General features: G+C 49.0%; 1 protein-coding gene across 2 annotated transcripts in view; it reads left to right on the top strand.

Moving 5' to 3' along the window:
• Positions 1 to 15312, top strand: part of DENND4C (DENN domain containing 4C) — a 1124311-nt gene that overhangs the window by 608384 nt on the left and 500615 nt on the right. For both annotated transcript variants that reach the window (XM_085634595.1, XM_085634603.1), the window contains one exon: positions 10507 to 10639. In XM_085634595.1, the coding sequence (XP_085490721.1) occupies positions 10507 to 10639 (133 nt within the window). The remainder of the gene's footprint in view (positions 1 to 10506; positions 10640 to 15312) is intronic.

The raw sequence follows: 15312 nt of genomic DNA, 5'->3' as shown, positions 1-15312 counted from the left end.
GAGATTCGGGATGCAATTGCCCAGTTGCCAGCGGGGAAGGCGCCCGGATCAGACGGCCTGCCGGCTGACTTCTATAAAGTGTATAGGGACCATCTCGCACCGGTGTTGCTAGAGGTCTACTCGGAGGCGCTGGAGACGCAGGTACTGCCCGCCACCATGAGGGAGGCCCTTATTATATCTCTCCTGAAGCCTGGAAAGCCCCCTGATAAGTGTGATTCCTACAGACCCCTATCGTTAATGAACGTGGATATCAAAATCTTAACTAAAATGATAGCGAACCGATTGAATCTCCTCATGGATAGGCTGGTATTGCCAGACCAGGCAGGTTTCATCCCCAGGAGAGCGACGTCTCATAATTTGCGCACTCTGTTCTCTATCATGCATCAGGTGGCTCCGCACCTCCCTTTGGCCGCTATTTTTTTGGATGCCACTAAGGCGTTTGACTCTATCGAGTGGGACTATCTCCACGCGGTCCTGCGCAACATGGGGTTCCCAGTGGGATTCTCTGCTTTGATACGGTTGCTGTATACCGCGCCAGTAGCTAAGGTGATGGTAAATGGTCACACCTCTGCCGCCATATCGCTCTCCCGAGGTACCAGACAGGGGTGCCCGCTGTCGCCTCTGTTACTCGCGTTGGCGGTGGAACCGTTGGCGGTTCGGGTGCGGCAGTATCATCGGGACAAGGCGCTCAGCTGCCCTTTGCGTCCCATCCTCATTTCGCTTTACGCGGACGATATGACTCTATATGTAAAGGACCCACAGACTAATTTAAACCCGCTGCTGAGAGAGTTTGTACGGTTCGGGGGGCTCTCGGGTATTCACATTAATTGGGCTAAATCCCAGATTTTCCCCCTTACTGCGGCCGTATCGCGTTTCCATGCTGACTTTCCGTTGGAATGGTGCGACTCCACCGTGAGGTACCTCGGGGTACAGGTTTCTGCGGACCGGGAGGAACTCATGAGAGACAACTATGGGCGGGCGATAGAGGCACTGAAAGACACTATTACACGTTGGATTGCCCTGCCGCTGTCCCTTGCGGATAGAGTATCCTTGATAAAAATGGTAATCCTACCGAAAATGCTTTACTACTTCACGAATATCCCCTATCACCCGGGAAAGGTTTTTTTTGCTACCCTGCGCACTGAACTCCTGCGGCTGGTGTGGGGAGGGAAGCCGGCCCGTATCAGATGGGACGTTCTGGCTCGCCCATATGCGGCAGGTGGCTTGGGCCTGCCAAATTTTGAGCTATATTACCAGTGCGCCCAGGCCCATTATGCGCACTACTGGACGTGCGGCCCGCGGTACACGGCGCATGTGGCCACAGAGCATTGGCTTGCTGATCCCGTGCCACTGGATGGTGTATTGTGGCGGCACACCTCCCAACGGGAACCCAGTCCCGATACTGTGGAGTGCACGGGTCGCGCTTGGGAGTGGATCATGAAACGAACAGGCTTGCCTTTGTTGTACTCTCCGCTGCTCCCGCTCGTGTACCACCCCCGCATGCCTCTTTTGCAGGAGGGAGTCTTCAACAAAATGAAGCAACACAGGGGGCTAAACACGTGGGGAGACTTATATAGGGATGGCAGATTCATCACGCTGCAGCAGCTTTGTTCCGACCCTCCCCCCACCACCATGGAAACCTTCCTGTACATCAGGCTCCGAGCCGGAGTTCAGGCCGTCACGCCGGACTATCCATTAGAACCGGCGACGTCGCTCCAGTTGCATGCGGTGCTACGGGCTTCTACCGCCTCTCACCTGGTGTCGGCCCTATACCGATCAATATACTCGGAGACGGAGTATGCGCAATGTACTGCACGCGGCAAATGGGAGGAGGAGTCGGGGCAGCCGTTGACTGACCGCGACTGGCTGTTTAGCTGCAAACAGACAGAGCAAGTGGCTGCTAACGGTAGGCTTCGTGTCACACACTATAAGTTCATTCAACGCTATTACTACACCCCCGTGAAATTGCATAGGTTTGGGCTGAGGGAGGACACTAGGTGCGATAGGTGCGGGGTCGAGGGGGCGGACATGCTCCATTTGGCGTGGGCATGCCCCTCCGTACATGCGTTTTAGTCTCTGGTGTTTGACGCGGTGGGGAAAATGATTGCTGCCCCTCTGCCGCCGACCCCACAAATGGGTATTTTGGGATGTACGGAGAACATACCGGCTCCTCATAGAAAATTTGCCTCTTTTTGTCTCGCCAAGCGCAGGGTGGCCTGCAGGTGGGGGAGAGGACGTGCCCCTAAGTTTAAGAGCTGGCTGGAGGATCTCATGCGTTGGCAGGAAGAATTAACTTTGTATGCGGACCTTCTGCCGGCCCCCTCCAGACCCAAGGAGATATGGGACCCTTTAAGGGGGTACCTGCTTCAGACCCCTCAGACACAAGATAATACCGATGCTTCTGCGTCCTGAGCTGGCCGTGTGCCGGGGGCGTCTGGGGTGCGATGTGGGGGTGCGGGGCCCCTGCTGCCGGGTCTCTTCTGCTTGTGCGGCCTGTCTGGGCCCCTACGGCCTAACATTGATATTGCGGTGTGTGGCTGACGGGGTAATGGAGGTACCGAGTGGCGTTTCTGCGGAGGTGCGGGTTTCGGGGCTGCTGCACCATGCCTACTTGGCGGGGCTCTTTGTGCGTGCATGCTGGTGGGGGTCATAACTCAGTGAATATGTGCTAGCCGAACCCCTCCCTATTGTTTTTTTTATGGTATTTTTTCTTTTTTATAATGTGATTCCATTGATTGTTCTGAGTTGCCTTTCGTGTTGCCTGGCGTTATTGGGACTATATGTTTTCACGCGGCCGGCCCTGGTGGGTTGTAGGCGGCATGGTGTGTTAATATTACAAAATGTGCTGCTTTCTGACTAACGTACATTGCTGCTGGCCCCGGCGGGGTTGTAGGCGGAAGACAGCTGTGTCAGAATGGTTGGGTTTTTTTTTTAATAAAGGTTTTAAAAAAAAATGACGCACTTAGTCCAGGCCCAACACAGGGGTTCCTGTGGACAGGAACGTGGCCCGCCGCCATCGCCCGGCTCCGGGCGACTCCATCTTTCTCTCCCAACACCCCACTCCCGAGAGCTTGGTTGTCCAAGCCTCTGTTTCCCAGAGTGCGTTCCCTTCCGCACCTCCGGATAGGGAATCCAAGAAGCTGGAGCAGCTTGGCAAGAACCTGTTTTCATCTGCCAGCTTAGGGCTGCGGTGGGTGAACACCGCATGCCTCTTGGGCCGTTATTCCTACTCTCTGTGGGATACGGTTGCGCAGGTGCTGCCCAACTGTCTGGGGGAGGCACGGACAGTACTCTCCCAAGCTATAGCAGCTGGCAGAGACTCAGCAAAGTTCACCATTCGTTGTGGGCTTGATACCGCCGGCTCGCTGGGCAGGGCGATTTCCACAATGGTGGCGCTTTGGCGCCACGCCTGGCTGAGAACAACTGGCTTCTCAGGAAATGTCCAGAACACTCCGATGGACATGCCCTTTGATGGCATTTGCCTTTTTGGCAATAAGGTGGATAGTGCGTTGGAGCGGTTTAAGGACTCGCGGGCTATGGCCAAGTCCTTGGGCCTGTCGGCCGCTCGCCCTCCTCCGCCTTCCGCTCCTTTTGTGGCCACGGAAGGGGTGCCCCAACACGTTCTTTCCTGAGCCACAGACCTGCGCAACAACAGCCTCAGCGCGGACGTGGGAACCGTTGAGGCGGTTCTGGGGGCCAGCGGGCGGGTCAGTCCACCTCCACCCCCGCAGCACCCACTGCAAAGCCTTCCTAGTCTGACCTTTCAGGCCCATCAAACGCCCGTGGGCGGCAGAATTCGCCATCATCTTCCCCAATGGCGCAACATCACATCGGAAAAGTGGGTGCTGCAAATTGTCCGAAGGGTCTACTCCCTCCCCTTCGAGACTCCCCCTTCAGCCATGCCACCTCAATTCCTCCGCATGTCGGGGGACCATCTTGCGCTTCTTCAGCAGGAAGTCACGGCCCTCTTGGCCAAAGAGGCCATCGAGCGCGTTCCTGGGCCAGAAGTAGGTCATGGTTGTTATTCCCACTACTTTCTGGTCCCCAAGAAGGACAAGGGTCTGCGTCCGATCTTGGACCTTCGGAACGTCAATTGCTTCCTCTGGAAGGAGAAGTTCAAGATGCTCCCACTTGCTCAGGTCTTGTCTGCCCTGGACCTGCAAGATTGGATGGTAGTGTTGGACTTGCAGGATGCTTACTTTCATATTCCCGTCCTGCCTTTGTTACCTGCGGTTCATGGTAGGCCACGAGCACTTTCAGTTCACTGTGCTCCCATTTGGCCTTACCAGCGCCCCTCGGGTGTTCACGAAAGTGATGGCGGTGGTCGCAGCTCATCTGCGCAGATTAGGGGTCCCAGTCTTCCCCTATCTTGACGACTGGTTGTTGAAGGCGGGCTCGCCCCAGGAAGTAGTCTCCCGCCTCCAGACTACGGCCAACCTCCTGCATTTGCTGGGGTTCTCCATCAACGTGCCGAAGTCGCACCTGATTCCCTCTCAGAAGCTCCTCTTCATCGGAGCGGTGCTGGATTTGGCGCAGTTTCGGGTTTATCCTCCCGAGCAGCGAGTCCGGGATATTCAGGCTATGATTCCGATCATTCAGCCTTTATCCCGGGTTTCAGTCAGGATGACCCCCCTGCTACTGGACCTGATGGGACCTGAAGTTCCAGTGAGCACAGCATCAGGGCAACCTGTCCGATCACGTCCAGATCTCGGAGGGCACTGCACAACAATTGCAGTGGTGGCTCACGAATCGCGATTGGGTCAATGGCAGAAACCTCAGCCTTCCCCAACTGGAACACACAGTGGTAACGGACGCGTCCCTTGTGGGATGGGGCGGCCACATGGGAGAGGCGGAGCTCAAGGACTCTGGTCTCCAGCGGAGTCCCGGCTCCATACCAACCTTCTGGAACTTAGGGCGATTCGACTTGCACTGAAGGCATTCCTTCCCTTTGTCAAGGGGAGAGTAGTGCTGGTGTTCACGGACAAAACCACCATCATGTGGTACTGCAACAAACAGGGTGGGGTGGGGTTGTGGACCCTATGTCAGGAGGCTCTGCGTCTCTGGATATGGCTGGAACATCAGGGCATTTTCCTGGTGTTTCAACACCTGGCAGGTTCCCTGAACGCCAGGGCGGACAAACTCAGCCACCGGTGCTTGATGGATCACGAATGGCGTCTGCACTCTGACGTGGCGCATGGTCTTTCAGCAGTGGGGAGAGCCTTGGTTAGATCTATTTGCTACTGAAGAGAACGCGCAGTGTCATCAGTTCTGCGCATTGGAATTTCCAAGGCGGCACTCGCTAGGCGACGCTTTTCGTCGCGAGTGGAGTTGCGGTCTGTTGTATGCCTTTCCGCCTATACCACTTCTACCCAGAATGCTGAAGATCAAGCGTGATCGGGCCCAAGTCATTCTTTTGGCTCCGGGCTGGGCTCGAAGAGTATGGTATCCCGAGCTACTCAGCATGGCTATCGATCCCCAGATCCGACTGCCTCTTCAGGAGGGTCTTCGCAGCAACAGGGGAGGGTCTTCCACCCGAACCTGTCCAGCCTCCCCCTCCTTGCCTGGAGATTGAGCGGCGGCAGATGACGTCTTTTGACCTGCCTCCCAAAGTTTATGATGTAATCTTGGCAGTCAGGCATCCCTCCACTAAGACGGTATACTCCTGCAGGTGGAACAGGTTTGTGGCATGGTGCACAGCAAAGGCGGTGGATCCCCTTTCTGTCCCTCTTTCAGAGGTCCTTCTATTCCTTCTTTCTTTGGCCCAGCAGGGCTCTGCTCTGGGCACAATCAGGGGCTATATCTCAGCCATTTCAGCCTTTTTACAGCTTCCAGATCAGCCTTCCCTTTTCAAGCCCTCGGTTGTCAATAGCTTCTTAAAAGGCATTACTCATCTTTTCACTCCTGTACCTTTCATAATGTCTTAGTGGGACTTGAACCTGGTTCTGACATATCTGATGTGTGCTCCCTTTGTGCCACTTCACAACTGTCCTCTTCGTCTTCTCACTTTAAAGACAGCTTTCCTGGTGGCCATCACCTCTGCCAGAAGAGTGAGTGAGCTCCAGGCTCTTTCTTTTAAACCTCCTTTTCTCTCTGTTCATCCGGACAAAGTGGTTCTAAGGACTCGTCCATCTTTTCTGCCGAAGGTTGTCACTGCCTTTCACATCGGGCAGACCATCACTTTGCCCACCTTCTTTCCGCCTCCGCATCCCTCAAAAGAGGAAGAGAGGCTCCACCGTCTGGACCTAAAACGTGCGCTTTCATTCTACGTTAACCGCACACAACAGTTCCGGGTGGATGACCAGCTCCTTGTTGGCTTCGTGGGAGCCAAGAAAGGTCACGCCGTGCACAAGCAGATCATCTCTCGGTGGGTCGTTCTGTGCATAAAGGCTTGTTATTCTTAGGTTAAAAAGGAGCCTCCGGTGGGGCTGCACGCCCATTCTACCAGGGCGACGGCAGCCACTGCTGCTTTGGGACAGGGAGTTCCCTTGCATGACATCTGTCAGGCAGCTACGTGGGCCTCACTGCACACATTTACCAAGCACTACTGCCTGGACAGCCAAGTCTGGAGAGACTGCTTTTTTGGCCGTTCTGTTCTCCAGGACACTCTGTGTGATCTTGCTTCGCAAACCCACCACCGGGATTGGTATTGCTGGGGTATCTATTCTAAGGTAGGATTCTATCACTACGTGTTTCTTTCAGATGCACAAGGTACTTACCTTCGATAACAATATATCTGTGAGAAACATTAGTAGTGATAGATTCCTTACCGCCCCACCCATCCTCCCCGTTCTGCGAACTGATTTCTAGGGTTAAGGTCATCCCTTTCAGGGCCCTAGTTTTATGGCACCAGTGGTCAGTTTCTTGCATGGCTCTGCGTTCCTGGCGCCGTGTACAAAACTGACGTCCGCGCACATGGGTGCGTCTAAGTAGCTCCAGCGACGTCATCTTGGCGCCAACGACGCACGCGGAGCCGCACAACAATGCCTACCGACGCGCAGGGGTATTGCTGACAAAAACTTTTTGGATCCAGTCTGATGCCTGGACACACAACAGGTAATCAACCTTCTACACAAGTTAGGCTTTACACTCAACACAGCTAAGTTTCACCTTCAACCCTTTACCAGTGCAGCCATTCATAGGTGCAATATTAAACTCTGTTACAGCCAAAGCCTATCCCATAATGGAAAGGGTACAAAAGTTCCAGCTAGCATTACCTCTATTTCAACCACATCATTATATCACAGTAAAGACGGTCATATCACAGTAAAGACGGTCATGAGTTTTCTAGGAATCATGGTATCATGCTTATCCATAGTACCAAACGCTCATCTACATATGTGTCCCCTTCAAGGCACTCTTCAATCACAGTCAGGGGCATCTACAGGGTCTAGTGTTGGTAGGGCCAGCAACCCACTGTTCTCTTTAGTGGTGCATCAGCAACAATCTGTTGCAGGGTTGGCTATTCAAAGACCCAAATTCCACAAATCACCATCACCACAGTTGTGTCCCTTTCAGGGTTAGGGGGCACATATGCAGAGCCTCACAGTATGAGGTGTATGGTCAACATTTCAGTAGCGCTTCCTCATCAATTAGCTAGAGCTACTAGTGATCCAAATAGCTCTTAAAAAGTAGTCATAATTAGTAAGGACAACATGACTGCAATGCATTATATTCAAAAGCGGGGGGCACACACTGTACAACTCTTCCTCCTAGCAGAGCGCATATGGCATTGGGCCATACAGCACAAAATCCACCTCCTAGCAGAATACAAACCAGGGTTGAACAACGATTTTGCAGTTATGCTCAGCAGAACGCATCAGCCAGTACATGAGTGGGAAGTAGATATGAGACTTCTACACTCATACTTCAAATGGTGGGGAGCCCTGGAAATAGACCTTTTTGCAACACGCCACAATACAAAATGCCAAAGCTTCGCCTCCTGGTTTCCTCACCCCTATTCAAAGGCAGTGTCCCATGGATCAATTGGTCAGAGATATTTGCTTATGCTTTTCTCCCCCTCTCCCACTCATTTCATATGTGGTGCAAAAGCCGATACAAACATTTCTCACACTAAACCTAATAGCCTCAACATGGGCGCAACAAGCATGGTTCACAACCCTACTACAACTATTTGTAGTGCCACACGAGAAGTTACATCTCTGCCCACATCCCCTAACTCAAGACCACTTGTGGGTAATACACCCAAATTCCATATATCTCAATTTAGTGATTTGGCTCCTAAATATAGTAAATGTCACAACACCACTTGCAGAGAAACCAGAGTGTGGAAGTCGGAAAGAAATTTATCTTTTATTTTGTACACTTAATTTCCTGCTTAACCCATGGTGTCACCTAGCTTTTACTTTTTCCCAGTTGGCACATTATTTTCTGAAGTAGAATATTATCCTGCTGTTCCTCCTTTTAAATTATTGCCGTCTCTTTCCATGGTTTTACCATGGCAAGAGACTGACAAACCTAGTCTTCCCAGCATAAATGAACTGATCTATGGTTAGCGGAGCGACTTTTTAAAATTTTATTTTCCTTTTTTTTTTTTTTTACAAATAGATTCAAGGTCCACAGAGCACAAGGTTAAACTGACTTGGGATTCTAAGCTTTTGATGACATTCATCATACCTCTTTGGTTATTTATTTATTTTTGGTTTACTGTCTATGTCCTCTCTTTCAGAGTCATATTTTATGTTTTAAAAGACCTGCATTCTTGTGTCAGAATTTTCCAGGACAATATGCTGGTGTACAAAAAATATTAAATGACACAATTTGATTGTTTATGAAGTATGTTCTAGGCCATAGAAAATCACAAAAATGTTCTGAGGGGCCGCAAAGTATCGTCTGTGTGTGAAGCTAGCAGGATGGGAGTGGGGCTTTGTGGGTGGTTAAATGTTGCAGGATACTTTATTAGATTATTTTCCTTTACATCAGTTAGCATTTAAATAAAACCTTCCCCATTTATTTAACATATTTCTGAATGTTAGTGCTCTGAAGTAAACAGCAGCCCAGTGTTGCTTTTAACCCGGGGGCCGCATGTGAAGGTCAGGAGGGCCGCAGGCGGCCCCCGGGCCGTACTTTGAGTATCACTGTTCTAGACAAACAAACACAATTTGTGTTATGTGCTAAAGAATGTTTTGCTTAAAAAAAACACATAAAAAATAAATAGTTTCTAGGTCCACTAATTCTGGTAACGGCATTGTAGCACAAGAAAGTCAGTAACGAAGAGTACAACCTATCCAAGCCTAAACTAGTGATGGCCTTTCAGAGGTCCTTTCCCAGATGTCACCTCCTACGGTAGTGTGAACGATCATGAACTATTCGGAATGATGGTGCCATAAATTAGATTTGTCCCTGAATGCACATTTACACCCGCATTAGTTACAGGAATATCTTGCCAGTCAGTGATTATAAGAGACCAGTGATTGAGGGGATCTAGTGTCCTGTGTTCAGCACAAACCTCAGTGGCGGGACAAAGTGAACTTGTTACTAGGCAGATCGTTTTTCGACTTTGAGCCGCATGTGATCAACATGAAAGCATCCCTAATAGATTGGGAAGCTTCAATGAAGCACCTCACTATTCAGGGCAGTGGATTCCTCGTTGACAGCTGGAATTTATGGCAGTTCAATTAGCTCTGTGTGTTCCAAACAGCAGAGTGATACCAGTTTGCACAGACAATAAGACCACCATACACTACATACAAAATCAAGGGGTTATATACCCATCACAACATTTCAAGCAGATAGGAAGATACCTATTTTACTTTGCATACTGTTTCCACCTGTATTCTGTTTTATACCATTTCTACCTAGTAAACAGATTTACTATAGTAATACTTCGCTCGAAAGGGAAAAAAACAATCTGAGGTGAAGTCTGTCAATGTGCATTATAACTTTTAGGAGAGGTTTCAGGAGTCACTTTGAAACCAAAGGCACTTTTTCAAAGAAAAGGAATTGTAAATGTTCATGCCTAGCAATAAATGACTGGGGTGTGTACAACGTGATCTACAGCACTAATGGCAGCAAACTGATTGTTACAGATAAGTAGCGTTTTTCTTCTAAAGTCTTTGTTGGCAATGTGCAGTGTCATTGATCTATATTCATAAATGTTAAATCTAAGGTAGAGTAGTTTGATGTATATAATGCACCCGTGTTGCATGTTAATCCAGTTGAACACCGTGATCAAGAAGTAGAATATCATCCTTGCGGTTTAAAATTTCGTGAAATGTTCAGAAAGTGGATTTATTTCATTCAATTAATGCTTTATGTGAATAAATGAGCAGATGTTAGATGATCTTTTAATTTGAAATGTTTAAAATATCATTGGCAAAGATAATCATAATTCTATCTTTTCAAAGATAGTTTGAAGTTTTGTTAACGAACTAATATTTTGTTACTTCTGTGTTTTTATCTTTTTAATGATTTTCTAGTCTTCTCTTTTTTTAATCACACGTTGGTATATACATTTGATGATTAATAATGTTTATTTCCTTTTGTTAGCTACACAAACTTCCCAAGATTAGACCTCAAGTTGTTTGACAGACCCCAGGACCTCACTCTTACGTTTAACGGGCATGCATCGTTAAACCGAACATCAAACAGCCCTGCCTTCATTGCCAGGAGGACCAAGCAGGTTAACCTTATTTGAAATTAAAACCTTGTAAATTTTTGAAAGTCTGCTTTATAAATGATAGATTTAAGGTCACACACTAATGATTGTGTTTAGGTATGTTAAAAAGGCTAATGAATGGCAAGTTCTCCTAATAATGTTGGTACAGCAGGTTGAGAGTGAGAACGACCATTAGATGAATGAGCATTTATTGTTTTAAGCAGCCTGAAAATTTAGGTTGATTGTTTTGTTTCAGTTGAAGACGTCTTTTTCTCCCACTTATATCCCAACTTTACCGATCTCAAGTCAATGGGACTTCAGAGAGCTTTACAATGTATATATAAAATGTAAAGTCAATTGTGCAGTAACTGTGGTAGCATGAAAACATTTGAAGCATATAGCAACATTTGTTGCAAATTCTACAGAAGTGCTAAACATAAATTAATATAAATTGTCTTAAAGATGCTCTTAAATTAAAGGATAACTTTTTTACTTAAAAAAAAAAAATCTTAAAATTGGCATAAGAAATTTCCTTTCAGAACAGCGAGTAAGCGTTGAGCTGATAGAGACTTCTAGCCACATATTGATTACCTTAGAATATTCCCCATGCATCAGCCAAACTGGAAATTTTCAAGCGGTTAACTCTGCAGGCAGTTGGCGTCACACTCCTCGACTGCATCGGGTAAGTCCCACAAAAAGAAGTCCTGGAAGTCAAAGTGCCCATCAATTTCTCAGCGTAAACACCAATCAGACAAGATGTGGTAACATTGCTACAAATAAAAGCCCTGCTACCACGTCATCCCTGTGGATCCCGGGTCCGCTCTGTACCTCACTGAGTTTTCCGGGAGCGGGAGTGACCCCCGCCCAATTAAAATACATTAATGAGGCCTTGCACCACATTTTTTGGGTGACTGGACCCCTATCTATCACCTTCCGGCCTGACGGGTCAGGATGGTGCGGCAACTGGATTTCTGCCGGTTGGTTTGGCCTCTGTGCCAGTCGGGTCCCCTGGATCTGTCTTGGTTCTCTTCCAGGGGATCCTCATCAATAGTCATAAGCACTAGAATATTCCCGCCCATGCCCGGGACCCCGGAAACACAATCATATTTGTGACTAACATATATGTATCTTGTCATATATATACCTATATATATGTATATAATAAAAAAGCAAATGCAGCCTTTCATAACCAGAGCTGAATAATGCTGTAAGGACTCCCCTGTATATTATAAACAATATATTAAAAAAACTGGGAAAAACAACAGCAAAGCATGTTTGAAAACTGTTTTAATGCTTAGCAATTAGCACAATCCCTCAGATAGGACTGAAAGCATTGACAGCTCACAGGCTGCATTGCAGAAAACTACAGCCTAGAAAGGCTGGAAAGCTAACTCATAGCAACATAGAAATAAACTGGCACCGTGCCTTTAAGGCAGCCATGACCGCTAGCTTCCCATCATGCCTCAGGGGTGACAGGTCAGTTGTTCTTTCCGGCTCCTTCAGACAGGACCCTGGTTACACAGCTCCACTTTTTTCTGGTTTTACTCAGAAATAATCTTCAATTGTCAGGAAAAATGTATCTTTATTCGATGTTTTACATCTAGTCAAGTAAAGTGTTCACTTTTTCTGACTAATTTTGGCATTTTTTACCACTCAAAATGCCATCCCTTTTTGATTCCTGCCCTTCTTGTGAAAAAAAGGAGGCCAGGTCAGACTCTCGTGCAGTCTGTATTCTCTGTCTGCCTAAAGATCATGTTCCCAAGACTTGTGCTCATTACCAGTCTCTCTCTAAAAGAACTTTAAAAGACAGGGAGCGTATTTGTCTTTATAGGCTGGCAGAAAAAGCTTCCAGAGGCAGGTCTCCGGTGAGAAAGGGCTCTAAGAGGCCCAGATCCTCTTCTAGAAGCAGGAATCCATCAGCGTCGGGCTCGGCGCTGAGAAAACAACCACCGGTGGGGCATATGTCAAAGAAAAGACCTTCGACGGCGGGCTCGCCGTCGAGACAACGCAGACATACAGGTACGTCCCTACATTCAACGTCGACGTCGAAGAATTGTCAGCCTCCGCCGACGTCAACGAACGGCGTCGAAGAGCAAAAGTCCTCCGCCACCGTCAACCCGGCGACGATCTGCGTCGAGGATCAGCAGCCCTCCGCCGGCGTCGTCTCGACGTTCGGCGTCGAAAGCTGGCAACCCTCCGTCGTCGTCAATCCGACGGTCGGCGTCGAGGGGAGAGAGTCCTCAGCCATCGTCAACCCGATGACGATCAGCTTCGAGAACGAGAAGCTCTCCGCCGTCGTCAACCCGGCGACGATCGGCTTCGAGGACCAGAAGCCCTCCGCCGACGTCAACCTGGCAACGATCGGCGTCGAGGACCAGAAGCCCTCCGCCGTCGTCATCCCACCAACGATCGGCGTCGAGGCGAAGAAGTCCTTCGGCGTCGTCGATTCAGCGATGCTCGACGTCGAGGTGCAGAAGTACCCTTGCGTCGTCGACGAGACGTTTGACGTCGAGATATTCGCCGTCGAGACACACAGTCGACGCCGAAATCGATCCCAACACCTGGTCGAATTTCGACAGCTAGAAGACGATCTAGATCGACGTAGAGAAGGGCTCCGTCAGAGCAGGTTTTGCGCTCGACGTCGAGACCCACATCAGTGAGATCTGGAAAGGGTTTAGTGATTTTGGTCAGCGTCACGGCACTCATCCTCTCATTCCTCGAGACGTCCTTCAACGCATTCACCATCTGCGTCCCCGGAACGTCATTGAAGGAGGTCCCGACAAAGATCTCTGTCGCATCACAGGAGGGCTTCCCCTTTTGTTCACCTATCTCCAAGATGGCTTTTACCAATCCATCACTGGAGTAAGGACCCGGTGGGAGCTTCAAGAAGGGAGGAAGAATATACTAGCCTGATCCACAGATCTCCTCTACAAAGATTAGGACAAGAGGTGGATAGATCGCCTTCACCTGCACGTCAGCGCCGTGCGGGAAGATACCGGGAGCGCAGGCCTTCTACTTCCCATCACCAAAGAAGGTCTCCTACATGGTCATCTTCCTCCACCCGCTCCTCTAAAATTGACTATTCACCTACCCTATCGGACAGCCCACAGTCGAGAGTGTCTCCGATAGATGATATTAACACGTATCATGATGTGCTACAAAGAGGGGCTCAGAAGCTGAACATTGAGATGTCCACTCCTCAGGTCGCAACAACGGTAATCTTTTAGACGCTGCACCAAAGATCTGCATCTCGCCCGTTGCTGCCTCTGGTTCCTGGGCTTCTAGAACCAGTGATGGACATTTTCCTAACCCCATCTGCTATTAAGGCTGCACCTGCCAGAATACAGAAAAAATACAAACCGGCAGATACAGACACGTTTTTTTTTTTTTTTAAACAGATCCGCCTGCAGATTCAGTTATCGTCGCAGCGGCACGAAAAACGCACGCAGTCTCTGCACATTCGTTGGTCCACCCGGACAAAGAGAGTGAGTCCCAGGATTCTTGGGGACGGAAGGTTTGTCGGTCTACAGCGTTATCACTAAAAGTCTCCAGCGCAGCAGCCTTATTAGGACGCTAAGACAGAGCCTTATGGGACTCCTTGGATTGTTTCAAAGAGAAGCTACCCAAGGAAGATCAAAAGGACTTTGAGGAGGTCATTACAGAAGGATCCCTGGTAGCTAACCAAATGATTAGCACGGCAGCGGATGGTGCCACACTATCGGCGCATTCTTATGCGCATGGCATTTGCGCTAGGAGGTCTGCCTGGTTAAGGCTTGCAGCTCTTAAGCCGGATGCTCAACAGAGGATCCTTAAACTGCCTTTTTCTGGCTCCTCATTGTTTGGCACCCATACAGATGAGGAGATGGCTAGAATGAAAGCCGAATTAGACACTCTGAAGACGGTGGGATTAGAGAAGAAAAAATAATTCAGGCGGAGATACAGACCCAACCAGCGCAAGGGCAACCAACAGAGGGTTCAAACCCCTCATTAGTCCCAAAACAAAAATCAAGGAAGATCACAGTTCCAAAGCCAAAAGTCAAACAGAGGTAGAGGAGGTAATCAGCAGCAGTCCTCTTCCACCGCTAGATCAGCAGGGAAGCAATGAGCAAGAGCTTCCTCTGGTGCCGTTGCCCACTCCAGTGGGAGGAAGTGTTTCACATCATCTGAAAGAGTGGAGCAACATAACAAAAGATCGTTTGGTGCTCAGTATACTGCGCAATGGATACGCACTACGTTTCCGTGTGTCTCCAAAGGACAACCCTCCAAAAAGTTCTCGTCCTCACCAGCTGAAGTTACTATGACAAGAAGTGGTGGCCTTTCTGCAAAAAAAGGCCATGGAGAAGGTTCCTCCCTCTCAGTGGGGAAAGGGAGTGTACTCCAGGTACTTTCTTGTACCAAAAAGAGATCAAGAGCACAAATTCAGACCTATCCTGGACCTTCGATCGCTGAACAAAGTCATCTTGAAAGAGAAATTTCGCATGCTGGCGCTTCATCAAATATGTCCACATCTGCAAGCAGGAGATTGGATGTGTTCAGTGGATCTTCAGGATGCGTATTTCCACATTTCTATATTTCCCCGTCATCGCAAATATCTGCGATTCGTGGTTGGCAGCAATCCCTACCAGTTCAGGGTGTTGCCCTTCGGACTAAAATCTGCCCCAAGTGCATGGCGGTGGTAGCGGCGGCTCTACACAGAA

The sequence above is a fragment of the Triturus cristatus genome, chromosome 2_1 (genome assembly GCF_964204655.1).
Source record: "Triturus cristatus chromosome 2_1, aTriCri1.1, whole genome shotgun sequence".
In the NCBI taxonomy this organism is placed as follows: Eukaryota; Metazoa; Chordata; class Amphibia; order Caudata; family Salamandridae; genus Triturus; species Triturus cristatus.
This window is presented reverse-complemented; position numbering and strand designations above follow the sequence as displayed.